This window comes from Protopterus annectens, chromosome 2.part1 (assembly GCF_019279795.1).
Source record: "Protopterus annectens isolate FY-2018-M chromosome 2.part1, PAN1.0, whole genome shotgun sequence".
Lineage (NCBI taxonomy): Eukaryota > Metazoa > Chordata > Ceratodontiformes > Protopteridae > Protopterus > Protopterus annectens.
In genome coordinates, this window is record NC_056729.1 from 1,773,874,539 (window position 1) to 1,773,893,920 (window position 19,382).

General features: G+C 35.3%; 1 protein-coding gene across 2 annotated transcripts in view; it reads right to left on the bottom strand.

The window, feature by feature from the left end:
• LOC122794633 (RAP1 GTPase activating protein) overlaps window positions 1-19,382 on the bottom strand; it is a 1,835,311-nt gene that overhangs the window by 1,173,329 nt on the left and 642,600 nt on the right. For both annotated transcript variants that reach the window (XM_044063215.1, XM_044063214.1), the window contains exon 3: window positions 16,771-16,818. In XM_044063215.1, the coding sequence (XP_043919150.1) occupies window positions 16,771-16,809 (39 nt within the window). In that variant the 5' untranslated portion in view covers window positions 16,810-16,818. The remainder of the gene's footprint in view (window positions 1-16,770; window positions 16,819-19,382) is intronic.

Sequence of the window (19,382 nt, forward strand, 5' to 3'; positions counted from 1 at the left end):
GGTGAATTTCCTATTTCCCATCCAATCATCAAGATTTTTCTTGAAGAGTGCTAATGAGGAGCTCTGTTTGACAAAGACAGGTAGTGTGTTCCAGAGTATGGGAAGACTCTGGGACAGGCATCTTTCCCTCCAGCATGTTCTGTTTATTGTGGTGACAAGGTTTAGGTCCCTAGAGAGTGTAGCTCAGAGGGATTGGTATTTCTTTAAGTGGAGCATGTCCAACAGCTCTGGGTTTGACATAGCTTTGTATGTTAGGCAGAGATCGCCTCTGAGTAGGCGATATGCAACAGAGTAAAGCTGGAGTTTTTTGAGAAGGTCTGCATAGGGCATCTGTTTGAGGCAAGTAATCCTCATTGTGAGGTATTTCTGTGGCCTTTCCAGTTGTTGTAGATGTCTTGTGAGGTACATACCAAAAGGGGCATTGTACTCTATAATGGGTCTAATGAGTGATGAGTAGAGGGGAATATTGACCTCTTTTTCCCTGGATGAAAAACCTTTTGTGATGAGGTGTGCCATGTAGAAGGATTTCCTGACTACTGTGGTGATGTGATTATTTATTTATTTATTTTTATTTTATTCTACATTTGTTAACCGGGAAATTCCAACTGGACCAGGTCCATTTTCAGCGGCAGCCCAGGGAAAAAAGCTCCAGCATCATTATAGAAATACAGTACATCCAGCATAATACAAAAAACAGGTTACATCATGTATGTTGAGCATAGTGATATAATAAGAAATTAATAAAACACTCAAGGTAAAAGAAGATATAGAACATAGGTAAAAGACAATGTCCGTTAGTGTCTACCTGTGTCTCAAGGTCTCTTATCACAGTTTCGGTGTTAAGTAGACTACCACCTATGTGGTAGCTCATGGGTACAGAGTTTTTACCAAAGGGGATGACAATGCACTTTTTGGCATTGAGCCTGAGGCCATGGCTTTGACACCAGGCATCTGTCTCAGTGAGGCCATTTTGTAGGATGTCCACATCGTTAGGAATTTCAATTATGGCTCCTAGTTTGCAGTCATCTGCGAACTTCGTTAGCCAAAGACCTTCTGTGTTAGCCTGTACTTCAGAAAAGTAGATACCAAACAGGAGAGAACCTAGGACTGAACCCTGTGGTACTCCACTTGTCACTGGTCTGAAGTCGGATTTGGAATCTGCTACTTTCATAGTGTGGTTTCTGTCAGTGAGCCAGATGGCAACCTATCTTGTGACATAGGGATTTATACCTAGTTTAGTGAGTTCATCTATAATTCCAGAGTGGGGGATGGTATCAAAAGCCTTGGTGAGATCTAGATAGGCTGTGTGAACCACCTTACCCTCATCTACGGCTTTGATGACTGCTTCAAAAAAGTCAATCAAGTTTAGGAGACATGATCTGCCTTTTACAAACCCAGAGTTTGGAGATTACCAATGTCATTGTTTATAATTTCCATGATGACACGTTCCATAGCCTTGCAGACCAGGCTCGTCAGGCTAATGGGGTGGTAGTTCCCGGGGTCCGTGGTGGCTCCCCCTTTGTGGAGTGGGATAACTGTCGCTGTGCACCATTCAGTGGGCACAAAGCCTGAGGTGAGGCTATGATTGAACATGGTGCTTAGGTGGGGTGTCATTAAATTCAGTAGTTCATGTAGAACGTAGCATGGGATGTTGTCAGGTCCCATGGATGCTGTGTTCTTGGCTTTGGAGAGGGTAGTTTTTACCTGTGCAGCCGTCATTACAGGAACTTTGCATACTTCCGGTATAGAGATGGGCCCTTTAGGGGGTGAGAGGGGGTAAAGTTAGCACTGAACCTATCTGCCAGGATGTTGGCAATATCAGTTGGTTCATATGTTTAGTGTCATTGTGCTGTAACTCAGAGCAGATCTGAGTGTTGCCACTGAGATTCTTGACATAGCTATAGAATGCTTTGTGGTTGTCTTTAGAATCAGTGGCGATTTTGTTTTTATAACTAGCTTTGGAGGATTTTATGAGGGATTTCAGCTTCTTACTTAGGCTGACCAGGGAGTTCTTCCAGTCATGGGATTTTACTCTTTTTTGCAACAATTTCTTGTTGTAGAGTTGGTTTATGGCAGAGGACCACCAGACTGGCTTTTTTTTTTGGAGGATTGCATCTTGGTTCTGTTAGGGATAGCACAATCCATGCACTTGTGTAAGTGCTTATAAAGTGCATTTGTGTAGGATTCAGCAGCCATACATCGATTGTCCATCTGCATGGGTGTCGTGAAGTTTGCCACTTCTATCTTAAGAAGCGTGAAGTTGGCTTTCGAGAAATTTTTTTACGGTGGTTTCCCTAATGGTATTATTTCTCCACCACTTTTGTATTGTTATACAACAAATGAACTGGCCTGTATGAAACTGAGAAGTTCTTGGGTCCCTTCCCCTTTATTACCGATAACATTTAATGCTTCCTTCCATTCTTGTATTACCCTAACTTCACTCTGTAACATGTTGAACCAATACAACAAAATCATACATCCATTTCCAGTACCTACTTTGTCCAACTTAGGGTCACTGGGAACCAGAGCTCATCGAAGAAGGCAAAAGGCAGAAAGCAGAAATGAATCCTGGATGTATGACAGTACCTCACAGATACAGGTAGATCTGACCATTTTCAAACTCATCTAACAACATATCTTCAGGATGTGGAAGGAAAGCACTGTCCCAGTGAAATCCCAAGCAGACAGGAAAACTCCAGAAACAAAGGCACCCCAGCTGGAAGCCAAAACATACAATGAAGCATTGACATATTAACCATCCACATATTTATGTACATATGAATGAAAGCATAACTATTCATTAACCAGCAGAAACCACAAATGAATAAAGAAGAAAAGCATAAGATCTGGAAAGGAAAAAACACTAAGAGAGCCTCTGCACCTCCTACACTTCCCTGACACTTGTATCTCAAGTGAAAGATCTGACAATAGTGAAAAAGGACAGATCCCCCAATCCCACCATACCACAATCTCAGTGAAACAAATTCAATATTTTTTGACAAGCTGATGTTCGATCAGCTGCATCGGTTTTCTCATTTGTAAAAGAAATGAAAGTACCATGAAAAGGTATGCACCCGTGTGTGTGTATATATATATATATATATATATATATATATATATATATATATATATATATATATATATATATATATATGGGTCTACTTTGACACATCTAAAACCCATAACATCTAATTTCATAACATTGAGACCAGAACATCTAAAACCCATAACATCAAATTTCATAACATCTAACACCACAAATCACAACAAAAAAACATCCCCTCCACATATAACGACACCAAATTACCAAACACACTTTTTACTACATTTCTGAAGGGGCAAGCCCTCTGCAACCCCCATAAATTAAATATACCAACTCCAAGATTGCACTACAGTGGGAAAAAGTTAATTTCCTAACCCCACTGTATCAAGCCCCCCCTGCAGAAATGTAGTAAAAAGTGTGTTTGGTGTCATTATATATTATTATTATTATTATATTATATGTCGTTATATGTGGAGGGGATGTTATTTTCATGTGATTTGTACTGTTAGATGTTATGAAATTCAATGCTATGGATTTTAGATGTTTTGGGTTTTAGATGTTCTGGTCTCAATGTTATGAAATTAGATGTTATGGGTTTTAGATGTTTTGAAGGGGACCCATATATATATATATATATATATATATATATATATATATATATATATATACACACACACACACACACACATATATATATATATATATATATATATATATATATATATATATATAAAATTATTATTTATTTATTTACATTTGTTGTCCGGGAATGTCCGACTGGACGCAGGTTCATTTTCAGTGGAGGTCCGGGGAGAAAAGCTCCACAAATTTAAATATTACAGACATAGTTACAGATGAAGGACATAGTACATTCAGTAGATAACTAGCATCTGTTCTATCCACGAAGTCATAGCAGATATTAACAATTGTTAAAATAAGACGTTACTGCCATATAATAAGTAGATAGGCATGGAAGTATCAGAGCTTGTTGTAATCATAGGTAGTCTGTGGGGTGGAAGAGAGGTAGAGAGTAGATGGAGTGGGAGAAGTTAGAGGGAAGAGTTACAAGGGCATAGCCAGCATGTTTTTAGGTGTGCCTTAACTAAAACTTTGAAGTGGGTGCATGATGGTAGACAGGTTATTGTGGGGGGGGGGGTGTTCCATAATTTGGCTATAGCGCTAGAGAATAGTGCTATATATATATGTTATATATATGGGATCATTACATAATACCGAATTTCAAACTTTCGAGACTATATAGCCGAAACCCCTAATTACCAAAAGACCAGAAGTGCGAATTTAAAAATCCCGATCATCGGGAGTTTGACATTCACGCTTCTGGTGTTGCGGTTTTGCAGTACGGTGGAAGGTCAGGTAAGTATCTATGTTTAAATGTGTTGGATAGGGGTTTAGTTTGTAAGTGTGTGTTGTAACTGTGATGTGTGTGTGCGAGGGGAATGTAGGGGTGTGTTGGTGCTTTGTGTGTTTGTGCATGTAGTGTGACCTTGGAGTTAGAATATTTAAGTAGGAGGTGTGTGGGGGGCACAGTCCCCACTTAGAGTACAGGGGCTTGCCCTGTCTGTAGTTTAGGTGTGTGTGCTCTGGGGGATGTGTGTGTATGTGTATGTGTGTGGTGTATGTTGAGTGTAGTTTTCGGTAGTTAGAATTTTGTGGTTTTGATGTTTCGGTATTTTAATGTTTCAGGTATTTGGTCTTGGGATTTTGGGCATCTGTAGTTTGGGTTTTCGGGATTTAGTAGTGATTCTATATACGTATATATATATATATATATATATATATATATATATATATATATATACGGATTCCATAAATCTGGTCGAATTACACTTAGTCGAAAATGATTCCAGGCATTTCACTTCACTGAAAGCTCACTTGACTGAAAGTTCACTTGATCAAAGTTCATTTGGTTGAAATGGAATATAGCCCCTGCCCCACTGCAGTGCAACCATGATGTGAGAATATTAAATAAGGGGGTGTGGGGGGTGTGGGGGCATAGCCCCCCACACTATGCCAATAGTTTTTACTAAAGATATATATATCAATGCATTTCTAATGGATATACGTTCTTATAATAGTGAATTCATTAAATTATGTGGGGGCTACGCCACCCACACCCCCCATTGTGGGGGGCTGTACCCCCCACCCCACCTTATTTAATATTCTCACTCCAGAGTTGCACTGCAGTGGGGCAGGGGCTATATTCCATTTTCGACCAAATTAACTTCGACCAAGTGAGCTTTCAGTCAAGTGAGCTTTCAGTGAAGTGAAATGCCTGGAATCATTTTCATCTAAGTGTAATTCAACCAAATGTATGGAATCCATATATGCATACATACATCTTTAATTCCCTTGATACCTCCTGACTGCTGTGTGTCCCAGCCCCGTCATCCACATCCACACTCTCCATCCTGAGATTCTTGTACCTGAGTAGGAGATTGTGCCCTGCTTGCTGACCACGAACCATAACCTAAATCAATTCCTGCTGTCTCATCCCTAACACCAGGAATAGAACCTAAATATCTCCCTGAACCACAATTCCTCAAGGAACCAGAAAGTATGTGTTCTGCTATAAATTGTCTGTAACAGCTATATAGTATAACTTAATACCTTGTGTTTAAGCACACCTTCTTGCTTGGATAGCCAGCAGCCTTACCCCTCATTACTTTCTAGCCCCCACACTTTCCTTCTTGTATCCCCCTTAATTATCTACAAGCTTGTCCCCCCCAATCCCAGACCTGCTATCTACATTCAGGAGCTACTGCTGCAATACAGGGTTTGTCCTCTAGATAGTGCCCTTTCCTAGTTTTACCTTCCTTTACACTGTTCCTGTCGTCTTAGACCTTAGCTCACAAGCATCAATTTTATTTTTATGCTTATACTGTAGTCCCACTTTACCCTCTCTAAGTCTCCGTTATACAATCTACTACTCCCTCCACTATTACAGCTACGTTTCGTTTTCTCTTTACTTATCTCCACCCACACTCACCGACAGCAGTCAGCACTCCACTGATTGTTCTCACTCAGCTTCTTCCTTATCTTGGCTGTACCCACTCCGCTCCACTACCCTACCCCCAATTCCCACACATCCTACTCTTATACTACTTAACCACACCCCTCTCTACTTCCTACCAATCACTGGGAACACCATCATTGGCTATCAATCTCCTATTTCCCTCCTTTCACCTACCACTCCCTACCTATTCCACCACACCCTCCTCCTCTCCCTATCCACACACATTACACTTCCAAGCCTATATCAACACCTAACTACATATTCATCCAAATGTACAAACTACCCACCTCATCCCAGTTACAGCTGTTAATCATACTCATACTTCTACCACCTTTAACTTTAGCCTACCTACTTACCTCCTATGAACACCCATTACATACACACCTTCAATACACCAATAAGCTTATCACCTCTCCTTCTCTACCTGTTCACACTAACCATGTCAATATAACAGCAACACCCAGCTATCTACTGCCTAAATACCACAGAACAGCCCACATTAGATATAACTCACTCAATGCCAAAAAGACTCTAAATCTATACTGTCAATTCCCAAATCCAAGATTTCAAATACAAATCCTCTCTTTAAAAGATGGAGACATTCACCCAACCCAGGCCCAACAATTCCTACTTCCACTCAACACCTCAACCCCAATCTCTCTACTTTTCATTCCCTCCCCAAACCTCCAAACTCACTCTTAATAGCTCACCTCAATGCACAAAGTATTAATAACAAAGTTGAACAAAAAAGTAGAGCAAAGCAGCACTGGATAAAGAGCCTCTTAAGATCCACAAAAGTCAAATGTTAAACAACAGAAGAGGCTCACCATGACAGCTTGAAATTGACACTCTGTTTTATTCCACTGCAGTTAAAAAGTAAGCGCTTTCACATTGCCAGAACGTTTCTTCAGACTTCAATGACTGCTATACAAGAACAAGATATTTTATACAGTCACATGAACACACCTATCAATTAACCAATTATAAAATTAAAGACATAAATTCACTTAAAATCAAAAACTTATATTGCATGTATATATAAAAAAAAAATATATATAATATATATATATATATATATATATATATATATATATATATATGTATACACACACACATAAAATAAAAATATATATATATCCATATACATACAAGTAAAATATATATAAAAGTGCATATAATAAATATCCCAAGAAAATATATGAACCAATAACAAGAAATACCTATGGAACAATATAGAGAAATTCTTTACCACTTAGAAATTGCTTAATGTTTATAGGGGCGGGCAGCTAAGAATGGTTTGAGTGTAACTCTTTCATTCACGCCATGCCCTTTATAACTTTGCAGTGTTATTATCCATTTATTTTCTCTTTCCTCTCTATAATGCTCCGTTTATTTTCTCTTTCCTCTGTATAATTCTTAATGTTCCCCAGTCTGTTTGACTTCTTAATCAGCTCAAGTGTGGTGAAGCTGCTTAACAGAAACCTAGTTAACACCTGCTACTAAGGACAATGAAATCATCCCACCCGGCTATAATATCTGACGACTTGACCGTGTGGCTAAGAAGGGCGGTGGGATTGCTATCTTATTTAAATCAGGGCTACAAATTACTACCTATGACTTTAAACCACCTCAATACTCTGAAATTCTTATCTCCAAACTGCAAATTAACACTTTCAAATCCATTTATATTATCTGTACCTATCTACCTCCTGGCAATAACAGTTTCAACATAGAAGATATCCTTTGCTGGTTATCCCAAAACTTACCCCAAGAAACCATAATCCTAGGGGATTTTAACACTGACTGGAACTGTTGTAGCAGAAATCACCCTATCACCCATATTAATCTATTTGTTTTTTCTCAAACCATTACCTCCCCTACAAGAATAAACACGCCCAATAAGAAAGAAAGCACCTTAGATTGGATTCTTATAAATAATCATCCCCAGACTTATGAAGCTGGTACCCTCCCTGATGAATTGAGTGACCACTCTCTCACCTACATCATCAAGCACAAGATCAACCCACCCATTCCGACCTTACGTAGGACAATTAGAACAAAGGAAAACTCTAACCCCAATCTCTTCCAAAGCAAACTTAGAGCATGTAACTGGTCACCCTTAAAATACCTCCCACTGGAGGAAGCTGTTAAATATTTTAATTCTAACTTCCTAACCATATTAGACCACCATGCTCCAACCCGTTCTATCAGAATAAGAACCAATTCTGCCCCATGGCTTTCAAAAGAAACCAAGCAAAAAATCTATCTTAGAAATAAATACTGGAACAAACGGCGTATGACCAAAAACCCAGTAGACCAACAAAACTTCAGACAGCTGAGAAATGACACTGAAAAAGCTATACTGTCTGACAAAAGAAACTACCGCCTACAATTCCAGCAGACTCACCATAATAACCCACAAAAGTTCTGGGCAAGTATTAACCAACTACTACACCCAGGACATTCTGTCACACCAAACGCACAAGGCACAGACCCTGAACATCCCACGCTCACAGCCAATGCCTTTAATACCTTCTTCACTGAATCCATTCAAACACTTGCCAGTTAGTTATCACCTAATATCTTTCTTAAATCTAACTCTGACTCTACCCAACCCCCTCCATTTCACCTCCAACCAGTCCCAACAACTTATATTCTTACCCTTATCCAAAAACTAAAGCCATCCTCTCTTTCAGCAGACCAACTACCCATTGAATATCTACAAAAGGCAGCCAAAACCATCACCTGTCCCATTTCCATCCTGATCAATAGAACCATCAATGAAGGACATATCCCTAGTATCTGGAAAGTCTCCCATATTATCCCACTACATAAAGGTGGAAGCTCTACTGAATTTTCAAACTACTGTCCCATTGCCCTATTAACTCCTTTGGCTAAGATCATGGAAAAATGTATCCACAGGCAAATGCTTGACCACCTAATAAAAAATAATTTACTCTCCAGCTGTCAACATGGTTTCAGACCTTCCCACAGCACTACTACTGCCCTCTTTTCCTTTACTGACTGTATTAACACCCTATAGGGTGGCGTAATGGTTAAGGTGTTTGCCTTACAAACACAAGGTACAGGGTTTGAATCTCACAGGGGATAATTGGCTAGGCTTAAAATGTCTCGCAAGGGCAGTTAGCCTAGTACTAACCTATGAACCTATGAACCTATAAACAAAAAACGTAACCACAATATGCTTTCCTCTGCATTGTTTATTGATCTGTCCAATGCATTCGATATGGTAAACCACCAGATACTTACAAACATCTTTAAACCCCTGTCACTAGATGTACTTGCTATAAAATGGTTCATGTCCTACTTAGGCAACAGGCTGTGCTTTGGCACAATATTCTATCTACCCACCTGCCTGTTAACCTTGGTGTCCCTCAAGGGTCCATATTAGGACCCCTACTTTTTTTGATATTTATCATTGACCTTCACCTAGCAATTCCCCAAGCCACATGCATCCAATATGCAAATGATTCTACCCTCACATGTTCATCCACATCCAAATCTGAACTTTACTCCCTTACCCAACAGGTGTTTAACACAGTCGAACAATGGTTTACACAGTGCTGTCTCCTCCTGAACCCTAAAAAAAACAAACTCCTCCTTTTTACTCCTACTCGTAGGTCCTCTCCTATTGATTTTACAGTTACATCCATTAATGGTACCCTCATATCCCCTGAACCAACAACCAAACTACTAGATATCACTATAGACAACAACCTCAAGTTTGACACTCATATCAATAATACTCTAAAAACTGTTAACAGAAAACTAGGCTCTCTCTTCCTTTTGCCTATAACTAGAATAACTATTGCTCACACTCATCTAATCCCTACTACACTCCTCTACGCCTTAACCATATATACAAATCTATCTAAAAACAACCTCAATAACATGGAACATTCTTACAACAACATAGCCAGATTTGCTACAGGAAACCCATTCAGAATCCACCACTGCCATAATAAAGCAGCTAGGATGGCTTGAACTTCAAAATCAGCTTAAATTCCACCAACTGACCATTGCCCATAAAACCCTCTACCAACCTACTAATACTCCTATACTATCTAACCTCATCATTCCCCATACCAATCTGACGTCCCTACGATCATCTCACAAACTTCTTGTAGATATTTCTAAATCAAACAACAAGGCTGGGCACTTGCTCTTCTCTAATACTGTCAGAAGGTACCGGAACCTACTTCCTAGTGAACTTTCCTCTCTACCCTCTATATCACTTTTCAAAAGCAAACTAAAAATTTTCCTTAAAACACACTGGTTGTGCCCCTGTACTAAGCCCGACTAAGAAACTAGCTCTCCTAATCTCGCTTCTGCCTCTCATCTTCTTCTCATTAATCAAAGTCTACTTTCCTTAAATTACAGCAGGACCTTGTCCTACTATATACTTTTAATTGTACAGCATAGCCTTGTCCTATTATATACTTTTAATTGCATCCTCTGGAAGCATTACTATAACAGCCTCTTATTACTAACACATTTATATTTATATTTACTTCATTATATTATAACCTACCTTATTCTTACATTATGTATTAACCTATTTATTGTATTGTACCTGCAATTCTTTTGCACTATGCTATGAATGTCTACCCTCTTTAATTATCTCTATACTGTAACACACTTTGTACATATGAACTTTTGTATATTTGATTTTGTTTTGAATATGAGATGTTATGTTTTTGTTCCATGGAGCTTATCTCCCCGGGTCTCTACTGAAAATGGACATGTATTCAGTTAGACTAGTCCAGTCAACAAATGTAAAATAAAATAAAATAAAATAAAATAAATAAAATATAGACATATATAGGGACAGAAAGAAATGATACATATATCTATATCATCTCTCTCTCTGTCTCTGTCTCTGTCTCTCTCTGTCTCTCTCTCTCTCTCTCTCTCTCTCTCTCTCTCTCTCTATATATATATATATATATATATATATATATATATATATATATGTGTGTGTGTATATATCTATGGTAGTGTGGACGGAATACAATCAGAGATCAATAGCGTTGTGGTCACCCTGCCTAAGCAGTTATACACCTTCAGACACAGTAATATCATTAGAAGGGAATAATTTACTAAGGATGGTTTAACTCTGCTGTAAAGACATTCATTGTCTGGAAATTTCTTATCACACTTTAGTGACAATATACTTGGTTCCCTTTGTCTCTTCCATAAGCCAAATGAACTGCTCTTTTTAAATGCACATTGACAGTAATGAAGTAAAAAACATTATTTGGCTGGAAGCAAAATTCAGTTTCTTCTCCATAATGCTCTGACATTAGCTTTTACAGGGTGTCTTTCAGGCATTTTCTTTACTTCCCCTTCTTAATTTTATTTTAGCAGGTAAATGAAGTCCATTAGTGGGGCAGCATTTCCTTCGTGACCCTGCTGTACAGAATGAAAAGCTAAGTATAACATCAATATGTTACAATAATTCATATCTAAACATGTATAACATCAATATGTTACAATAATTCATATCTAAACATGTATAACATCAATATGTTACAATAATTCATATCTAAACATGTATAACATCCATATGTTACAATAATTCATATCTAAACATGTATAACATCAATATGTTACAATAATTCATATCTAAACATGTATAACATCAATATGTTACAATAATTCATATCTAAACATGTATAACATCAATATGTTACAATAATTCATATCTAAACATGTATAACATCAATATGTTACAATAATTCATATCTAAACATGTATAACATCAATATGTTACAATAATTCATATCTAAACATGTATAACATCCATATGTTACAATAATTCATATCTAAACATGTATAACATCAATATGTTACAATAATTCATATCTAAACATGTATAACATCAATATGTTACAATAATTCATATCTAAACATGTATAACATCAATATGTTACAATAATTCATATCTAAACATGTATAACATCCATATGTTACAATAATTCATATCTAAACATGTATAACATCAATATGTTACAATAATTCATATCTAAACATGTATAACATCAATATGTTACAATAATTCATATCTAAACATGTATAACATCCATATGTTACAATAATTCATATCTAAACATGTATAACATCAATATGTTACAATAATTCATATCTAAACATGTATAACATCAATATGTTACAATAATTCATATCTAAACATGTATAACATCCATATGTTACAATAATTCATATCTAAACATGTATAACATCAATATGTTACAATAATTCATATCTAAACATGTATAACATCAATATGTTACAATAATTCATATCTAAACATGTATAACATCCATATGTTACAATAATTCATATCTAAACATGTATAACATCCATATGTTACAATAATTCATATCTAAACATGTATAACATCAATATGTTACAATAATTCATATCTAAACATGTATAACATCAATATGTTACAATAATTCATATCTAAACATGTATAACATCCATATGTTACAATAATTCATATCTAAACATGTATAACATCCATATGTTACAATAATTCATATCTAAACATGTATAACATCAATATGTTACAATAATTCATATCTAAACATGTATAACATCCATATGTTACAATAATTCATATCTAAACATGTATAACATCAATATGTTACAATAATTCATATCTAAACATGTATAACATCCATATGTTACAATAATTCATATCTAAACATGTATAACATCAATATGTTACAATAATTCATATCTAAACATGTATAACATCAATATGTTACAATAATTCATATCTAAACATGTATAACATCCATATGTTACAATAATTCATATCTAAACATGTATAACATCCATATGTTACAATAATTCATATCTAAACATGTATAACATCCATATGTTACAATAATTCATATCTAAACATGTATAACATCAATATGTTACAATAATTCATATCTAAACATGTATAACATCAATATGTTACAATAATTCATATCTAAACATGTATAACATCAATATGTTACAATAATTCATATCTAAACATGTATAACATCAATATGTTACAATAATTCATATCTAAACATGTATAACATCCATATGTTACAATAATTCATATCTAAACATGTATAACATCCATATGTTACAATAATTCATATCTAAACATGTATAACATCAATATGTTACAATAATTCATATCTAAACATGTATAACATCAATATGTTACAATAATTCATATCTAAACATGTATAACATCCATATGTTACAATAATTCATATCTAAACATGTATAACATCAATATGTTACAATAATTCATATCTAAACATGTATAACATCAATATGTTACAATAATTCATATCTAAACATGTATAACATCAATATGTTACAATAATTCATATCTAAACATGTATAACATCCATATGTTACAATAATTCATATCTAAACATGTATAACATCAATATGTTACAATAATTCATATCTAAACATGTATAACATCCATATGTTACAATAATTCATATCTAAACATGTATAACATCCATATGTTACAATAATTCATATCTAAACATGTATAACATCAATATGTTACAATAATTCATATCTAAACATGTATAACATCAATATGTTACAATAATTCATATCTAAACATGTATAACATCCATATGTTACAATAATTCATATCTAAACATGTATAACATCCATATGTTACAATAATTCATATCTAAACATGTATAACATCCATATGTTACAATAATTCATATCTAAACATGTATAACATCCATATGTTACAATAATTCATATCTAAACATGTATAACATCAATATGTTACAATAATTCATATCTAAACATGTATAACATCCATATGTTACAATAATTCATATCTAAACATGTATAACATCCATATGTTACAATAATTCATATCTAAACATGTATAACATCCATATGTTACAATAATTCATATCTAAACATGTATAACATCAATATGTTACAATAATTCATATCTAAACATGTATAACATCCATATGTTACAATAATTCATATCTAAACATGTATAACATCCATATGTTACAATAATTCATATCTAAACATGTATAACATCAATATGTTACAATAATTCATATCTAAACATGTATAACATCAATATGTTACAATAATTCATATCTAAACATGTATAACATCAATATGTTACAATAATTCATATCTAAACATGTATAACATCAATATGTTACAATAATTCATATCTAAACATGTATAACATCAATATGTTACAATAATTCATATCTAAACATGTATAACATCAATATGTTACAATAATTCATACCTAAACATGTATAACATCAATATGTTACAATAATTCATATCTAAACAGTTATAACATCCATATGTTACAATAATTCATGTCTAAACATGTATTACATCAATATGTTACAATAATTCATATCTAAACATGTATGACATCAATATGTTATAATAATTCATACCTAAACATGTATAACATCAATATGTTACAATAATTCATATCTAAACATGTATAACATCCATATGTTACAATAATTCATACCTAAACATGTATAACATCAATATGTTACAATAATTCATATCTAAACATGTATAACATCCATATGTTACAATAATTCATATCTAAACATGTATAACATCCATATGTTACAATAATTCATATCTAAACATGTATAACAGCAATATGTTACAATAATTCATATCTAAACAAAACAGTAAGATACAGCAGTGTGCAGTTACTTTTCAGGCTATGACCCAGGCTGTAGGAAATACAGTATATATATTGTCAGTTTAGGCCAGTCACTCAACCAGTAAGTTTTGACTGTTGGGGGAAACTGAAGTACCCAAAGAAAACCAGTGTGGGTACAGAAAGAATGTGCAAACTCCACACTGACAGTAACCATAACTGAGGACTAAATTCAATCCCTGTAGCACTGAGAAATAAACCCAATCCACTGAGCCGGTGAGTTACATTGTTACATTAGTTATGTGACATTTCAGCACACTAATGCAGAACGCTGCTACGGTGCTGTTTTCTCTGTTAAAAACATGCTACAACTTGTGTTTCCTTCACCTGTCAATAGCTACTTTGTTGACATACAAGGGGCTGTAGCTGTTACATCACTTCCTTATTCTGTTGATGTGCCTGAGGTCACATGACTCTGAGAAGAAAGAGGATGTGCCCTTTTTTGTTACCCTTTTCCTTGAAGTTGAAGTGATATTGGGTGTAGTAAATTTAGCGATCATGGCTGTGGGTGCACAGCCCTGTGATGTTGTGCTATGACTTTATGTACTCGCATAGTTTTATGGTTCTAGAGGAACTGGTGAAATAGTTGGAATTCACTTCCAAGCCACTTAACTTCCACCACCTCTGCTTCCTAATTTAAAAAGCCTCTCAAAACCCACTACATTAATAACTGGCATTGCTCATGTTACTCCCCAAGCTAGGCCATACCACTGCACTGTTGCTAGGATTCTGCTAAGGATCAAATGGTTGCTCCCCAAGTCCCACTTGTAAAAATATTTACATGGATATTAGCTTACTACCAGAAATTTAGACACTGTTAATCTCTGCTATCTATGCTCAAATATTTTGTTAACATGTACGGCTCTGTTTTCTTCTTGGGTACTATTTCTGTCTCCTTGGAACTGTAGTAGTGTTGGGAGCTTTTCTCCCTAGGCCTACCTATGCTCAATTGTAATGTATTTTTAACATGTATTGCACTATGTTTCCTTACATAAGACCGTTTTATCTCTTTTAACTGTATTAATGTTTGGAGCTTTTCTCTCTGGGCCTCCGCTGAAAATGGACCTGTGTCCAGTATGACTTTCCAGTAAACAAATGTAAAATAAAATAAATTAAAAACTGCTTACTTTGTTTTCGGCCAGAATATGTTTTGAATTTGATTTATCATTTTATGTTCTAAAACTTACATTTGCAAATCCAGACTTTTTAAAAACAGACATACAACACAGTGAATTTGTACATGAGCGTAATACATTTTACTGCAGGACACCTGGATGATTGATCCCACTGTGAATCCCCATAAATTAGAGACTAAAGTACAAACAACAGGCCTGATTCAGAAAGGTTGCATCTCACACTAACCATTTCCATTTCAGAGACAGTTCCACCATGTTGCTGCACTACAAAACCCTTGCACAAGCCTTATTTTCCTAATAACACCCACCCTGGAAGATATTATGGCTTCCTCAACATACACTGAGAAATTTCGGAATCATGCAAACTTCACTAAGATCATTTTGGTGAATGGAAAAAAAAAAAGAAAATTGTTTACCAAAACTATCTTACACAAACATCCAATGAAACCTTTTTTTTTGCAGGGGGAAAGTCCTGCAACACCTCCCAAACTTATACCAACTGTGGGGTTGCAGAACCATAGAGAAAGAGGCAGAGTCCACTGCCATGAAAGCAGTTTCAGTGAACAGTGTATGAAAATTTTGCCTTCGCCAAAACTACCTTTGAAAATTGGACACATTCCCAGAAATCTGTATGCAATTTGTTAGATTATATTGTAGAAGAACACAGCAAAGGCTTGTTTTAGAAACAAAACACTTACAGCAGACATATGGAATAACACAAGTGAAAAATGTTTAACGTTATGTGAATTTATTTCAGAGAAAAACATTGAGCGTGTCTTCTACTTACTTTAAGAGAAGGAGGCAAGGTGCATCTCTGTTCATCCATTCTGCTTCCCTGAAAGAAATAAAATCTCCGTGAGATTGCAGCTATCTTAAACAATGGAACACAGACCAAAGAAGAAGTCTGCAATACCCTTTGCAATATTCTAAGAAGCCCTCTTCTACCGATTTCTGTTTCACATTTGCGAAGAATGATTCAAAATTTCCCTTTAAAAACAGGCTTTAACAGTTATATGATCAACAGCAAAATGTCAGCATGAAAACAGTTCTTCAAAATACATAATGCAGATTCCACTCCAGAGGAATATATAATCCACATTTCATTCTTTCTCCTAGTCACTGTTTCAGTCTCACACATATAAGGAAAGAAAGAACATACCAACCCACACCTGGTCCACTATCATATTACACATGCTCTGCGACATAGATATTCGTATTAGCAGTGTATAGCAAGATGATCGCATCACAATTTATTCTGCAGATTAACTCTTAAAAGTTCTGTGTTGCATCTGAATGAACTATACCTCCTTGGATATAGTGCGCACACTTGCCTTCTTGTACATCATGCAAGCATATGAAAAATCACTGCTCACAGTATGAATACTAACAAGATCAACTTTTACCTCTTCTCACTGGGCTGTTATTTCATCTTAAATATTTGCATTTTACTTTGGCAACTTTAATTACATTTTTGAAAACCAACAACCAAAAGTTCCAAATCTCGGGGTGTAGTACCAGCAAAATCAAACGAGTAACAACTGATAAACAACGGTTGCTGGTACACACTATGGCACCAATACAGTACTTTATAAAGTCTCTATTTGGCTCAAAATATGCTCACCACTTCAAACAAAAAGAGACAGTCAATTCGGTGAAGTTCACAAACATCCAATGCTGATGTGTCAAAGGCACAATCACAGCTCTCGTTTCTGCGATGAAAAATCACCAAGTGCAGCAGTAATAAAAGATAAAATCCTTTTATTCACAGTAAGCGCTTTCGCCTTTCGGCTTCTTCAGACTGTATGACAATGTAACATAGTTAAAACAAACATTTAAATACTCTAGTGCGACTACTCATTGGTTAGAACCATGAGCATGTCATAAAACACAAAACTACTAAGACCGGAAGTAACCCTGCACTAGCATAAGTAGTTTAAAATAATTTAAAACACAAAGCAGAAGTTCAAAAGTCACAAGGAATATATATATGTACATCACTCAGTGTGGTGGTGTCTCACACGTTAAAATTGAGTTAATCCAACTACTTCAAGATCGTTAAAAAATGTATATATATACACATGAATATATCATGAACGAGGCGCTAACGCCAACACATTCAGATAATATTTAGATGGTTACCTGATGTTATTAATGCATAAAGAGGTCAAAAGAGCTCTAAGTTGGTATAACATTTAGAGATATATCCATTCTCAAAATCGCAACTATTGCAGTGATGGTTACTGACTGCCGTACACCCTTGCGTGGTGATAACGTCACCTCGTAATGCAACGGCAACAAAACAAAACAAGCAGCTGACTTTCAGAGGAAAAATATGCACGTACATCTCCTAATACAGCCAGCGTATGATAATTAACGCATAAAGTGCAACAGTGCAAAATATAGTAATAAATACATCAGGAAACATAAGTTAATGTAAAAAGACAACGTGTTTGAAAACTGTAAGTGCGTTGTCTGCCATCTGTAAACATTCCTAAAACGTTTTCAAAGCATATGTATCCCTCACCTATCATACTGTAAGAACAAGGTATGAAAAAACTTCATTACAGCAAATGAAGAGTTACAAATTAACAATGTTTACGATGAAAGCAAGAATCGCATTCACAACATATGCTGAAGATAAGGGGAACAGAAAGAAGTAATAAAACATATCTATGACAAGTACGAACCATGTGAACAGTGTAAAAGCCTATCCGACCCTCATCTAATAACATCTAAAAATACCTGGAACAATAAAATGACATATACAAGAGGCCAGTGAACAAGTTGGTATGCTAAAAATACTCCTAAGTTACTAACTTATATTAAGAACATGTGAGAAAAGGTGTATACTTAATTTTAGTGTAAGATGTTTATACAAGCGAAGTAAAACCATAGGACATCAAAATAGGGAACCTGGATTACCTTATCCCTAAGAGACTCCTCTAGCCTGATGGAGCTTGTACAAGCCATTCCCACTCTGAGGCTTCTCTATCCAGATAAACCAGTAAATGGTCCTTAAATTGATGACTGTAACAGTTTATACTGAGAAAATGCTAACATTGATATATTAAAAAGCTAACATTGATATGTTAAAAAGAGAAAATGAAGTATATATTATGTCATCACAGCACATAATAAATAATAGTCAGTCTCAAAAGTGCATGCATATGTGAACAAAGACAAAGTAAGAGAGAACAAAGGGTAGTGATCAAAATGGCCCATGATTCTCTCTCAGTATGAGGTTAAAATCATTATTAGTGTTTCGGGGCTCGTAATTTCCTTTTTCTTAAAAAAGGTTTGATTTGAACTTTATCATTGAGGCCCGGATAATGGTCAGCTCTGAGTCTGATGATCCACTTCATCTCATTCTCTAAAGTGTAGTTAATAATGTCTCCTCCT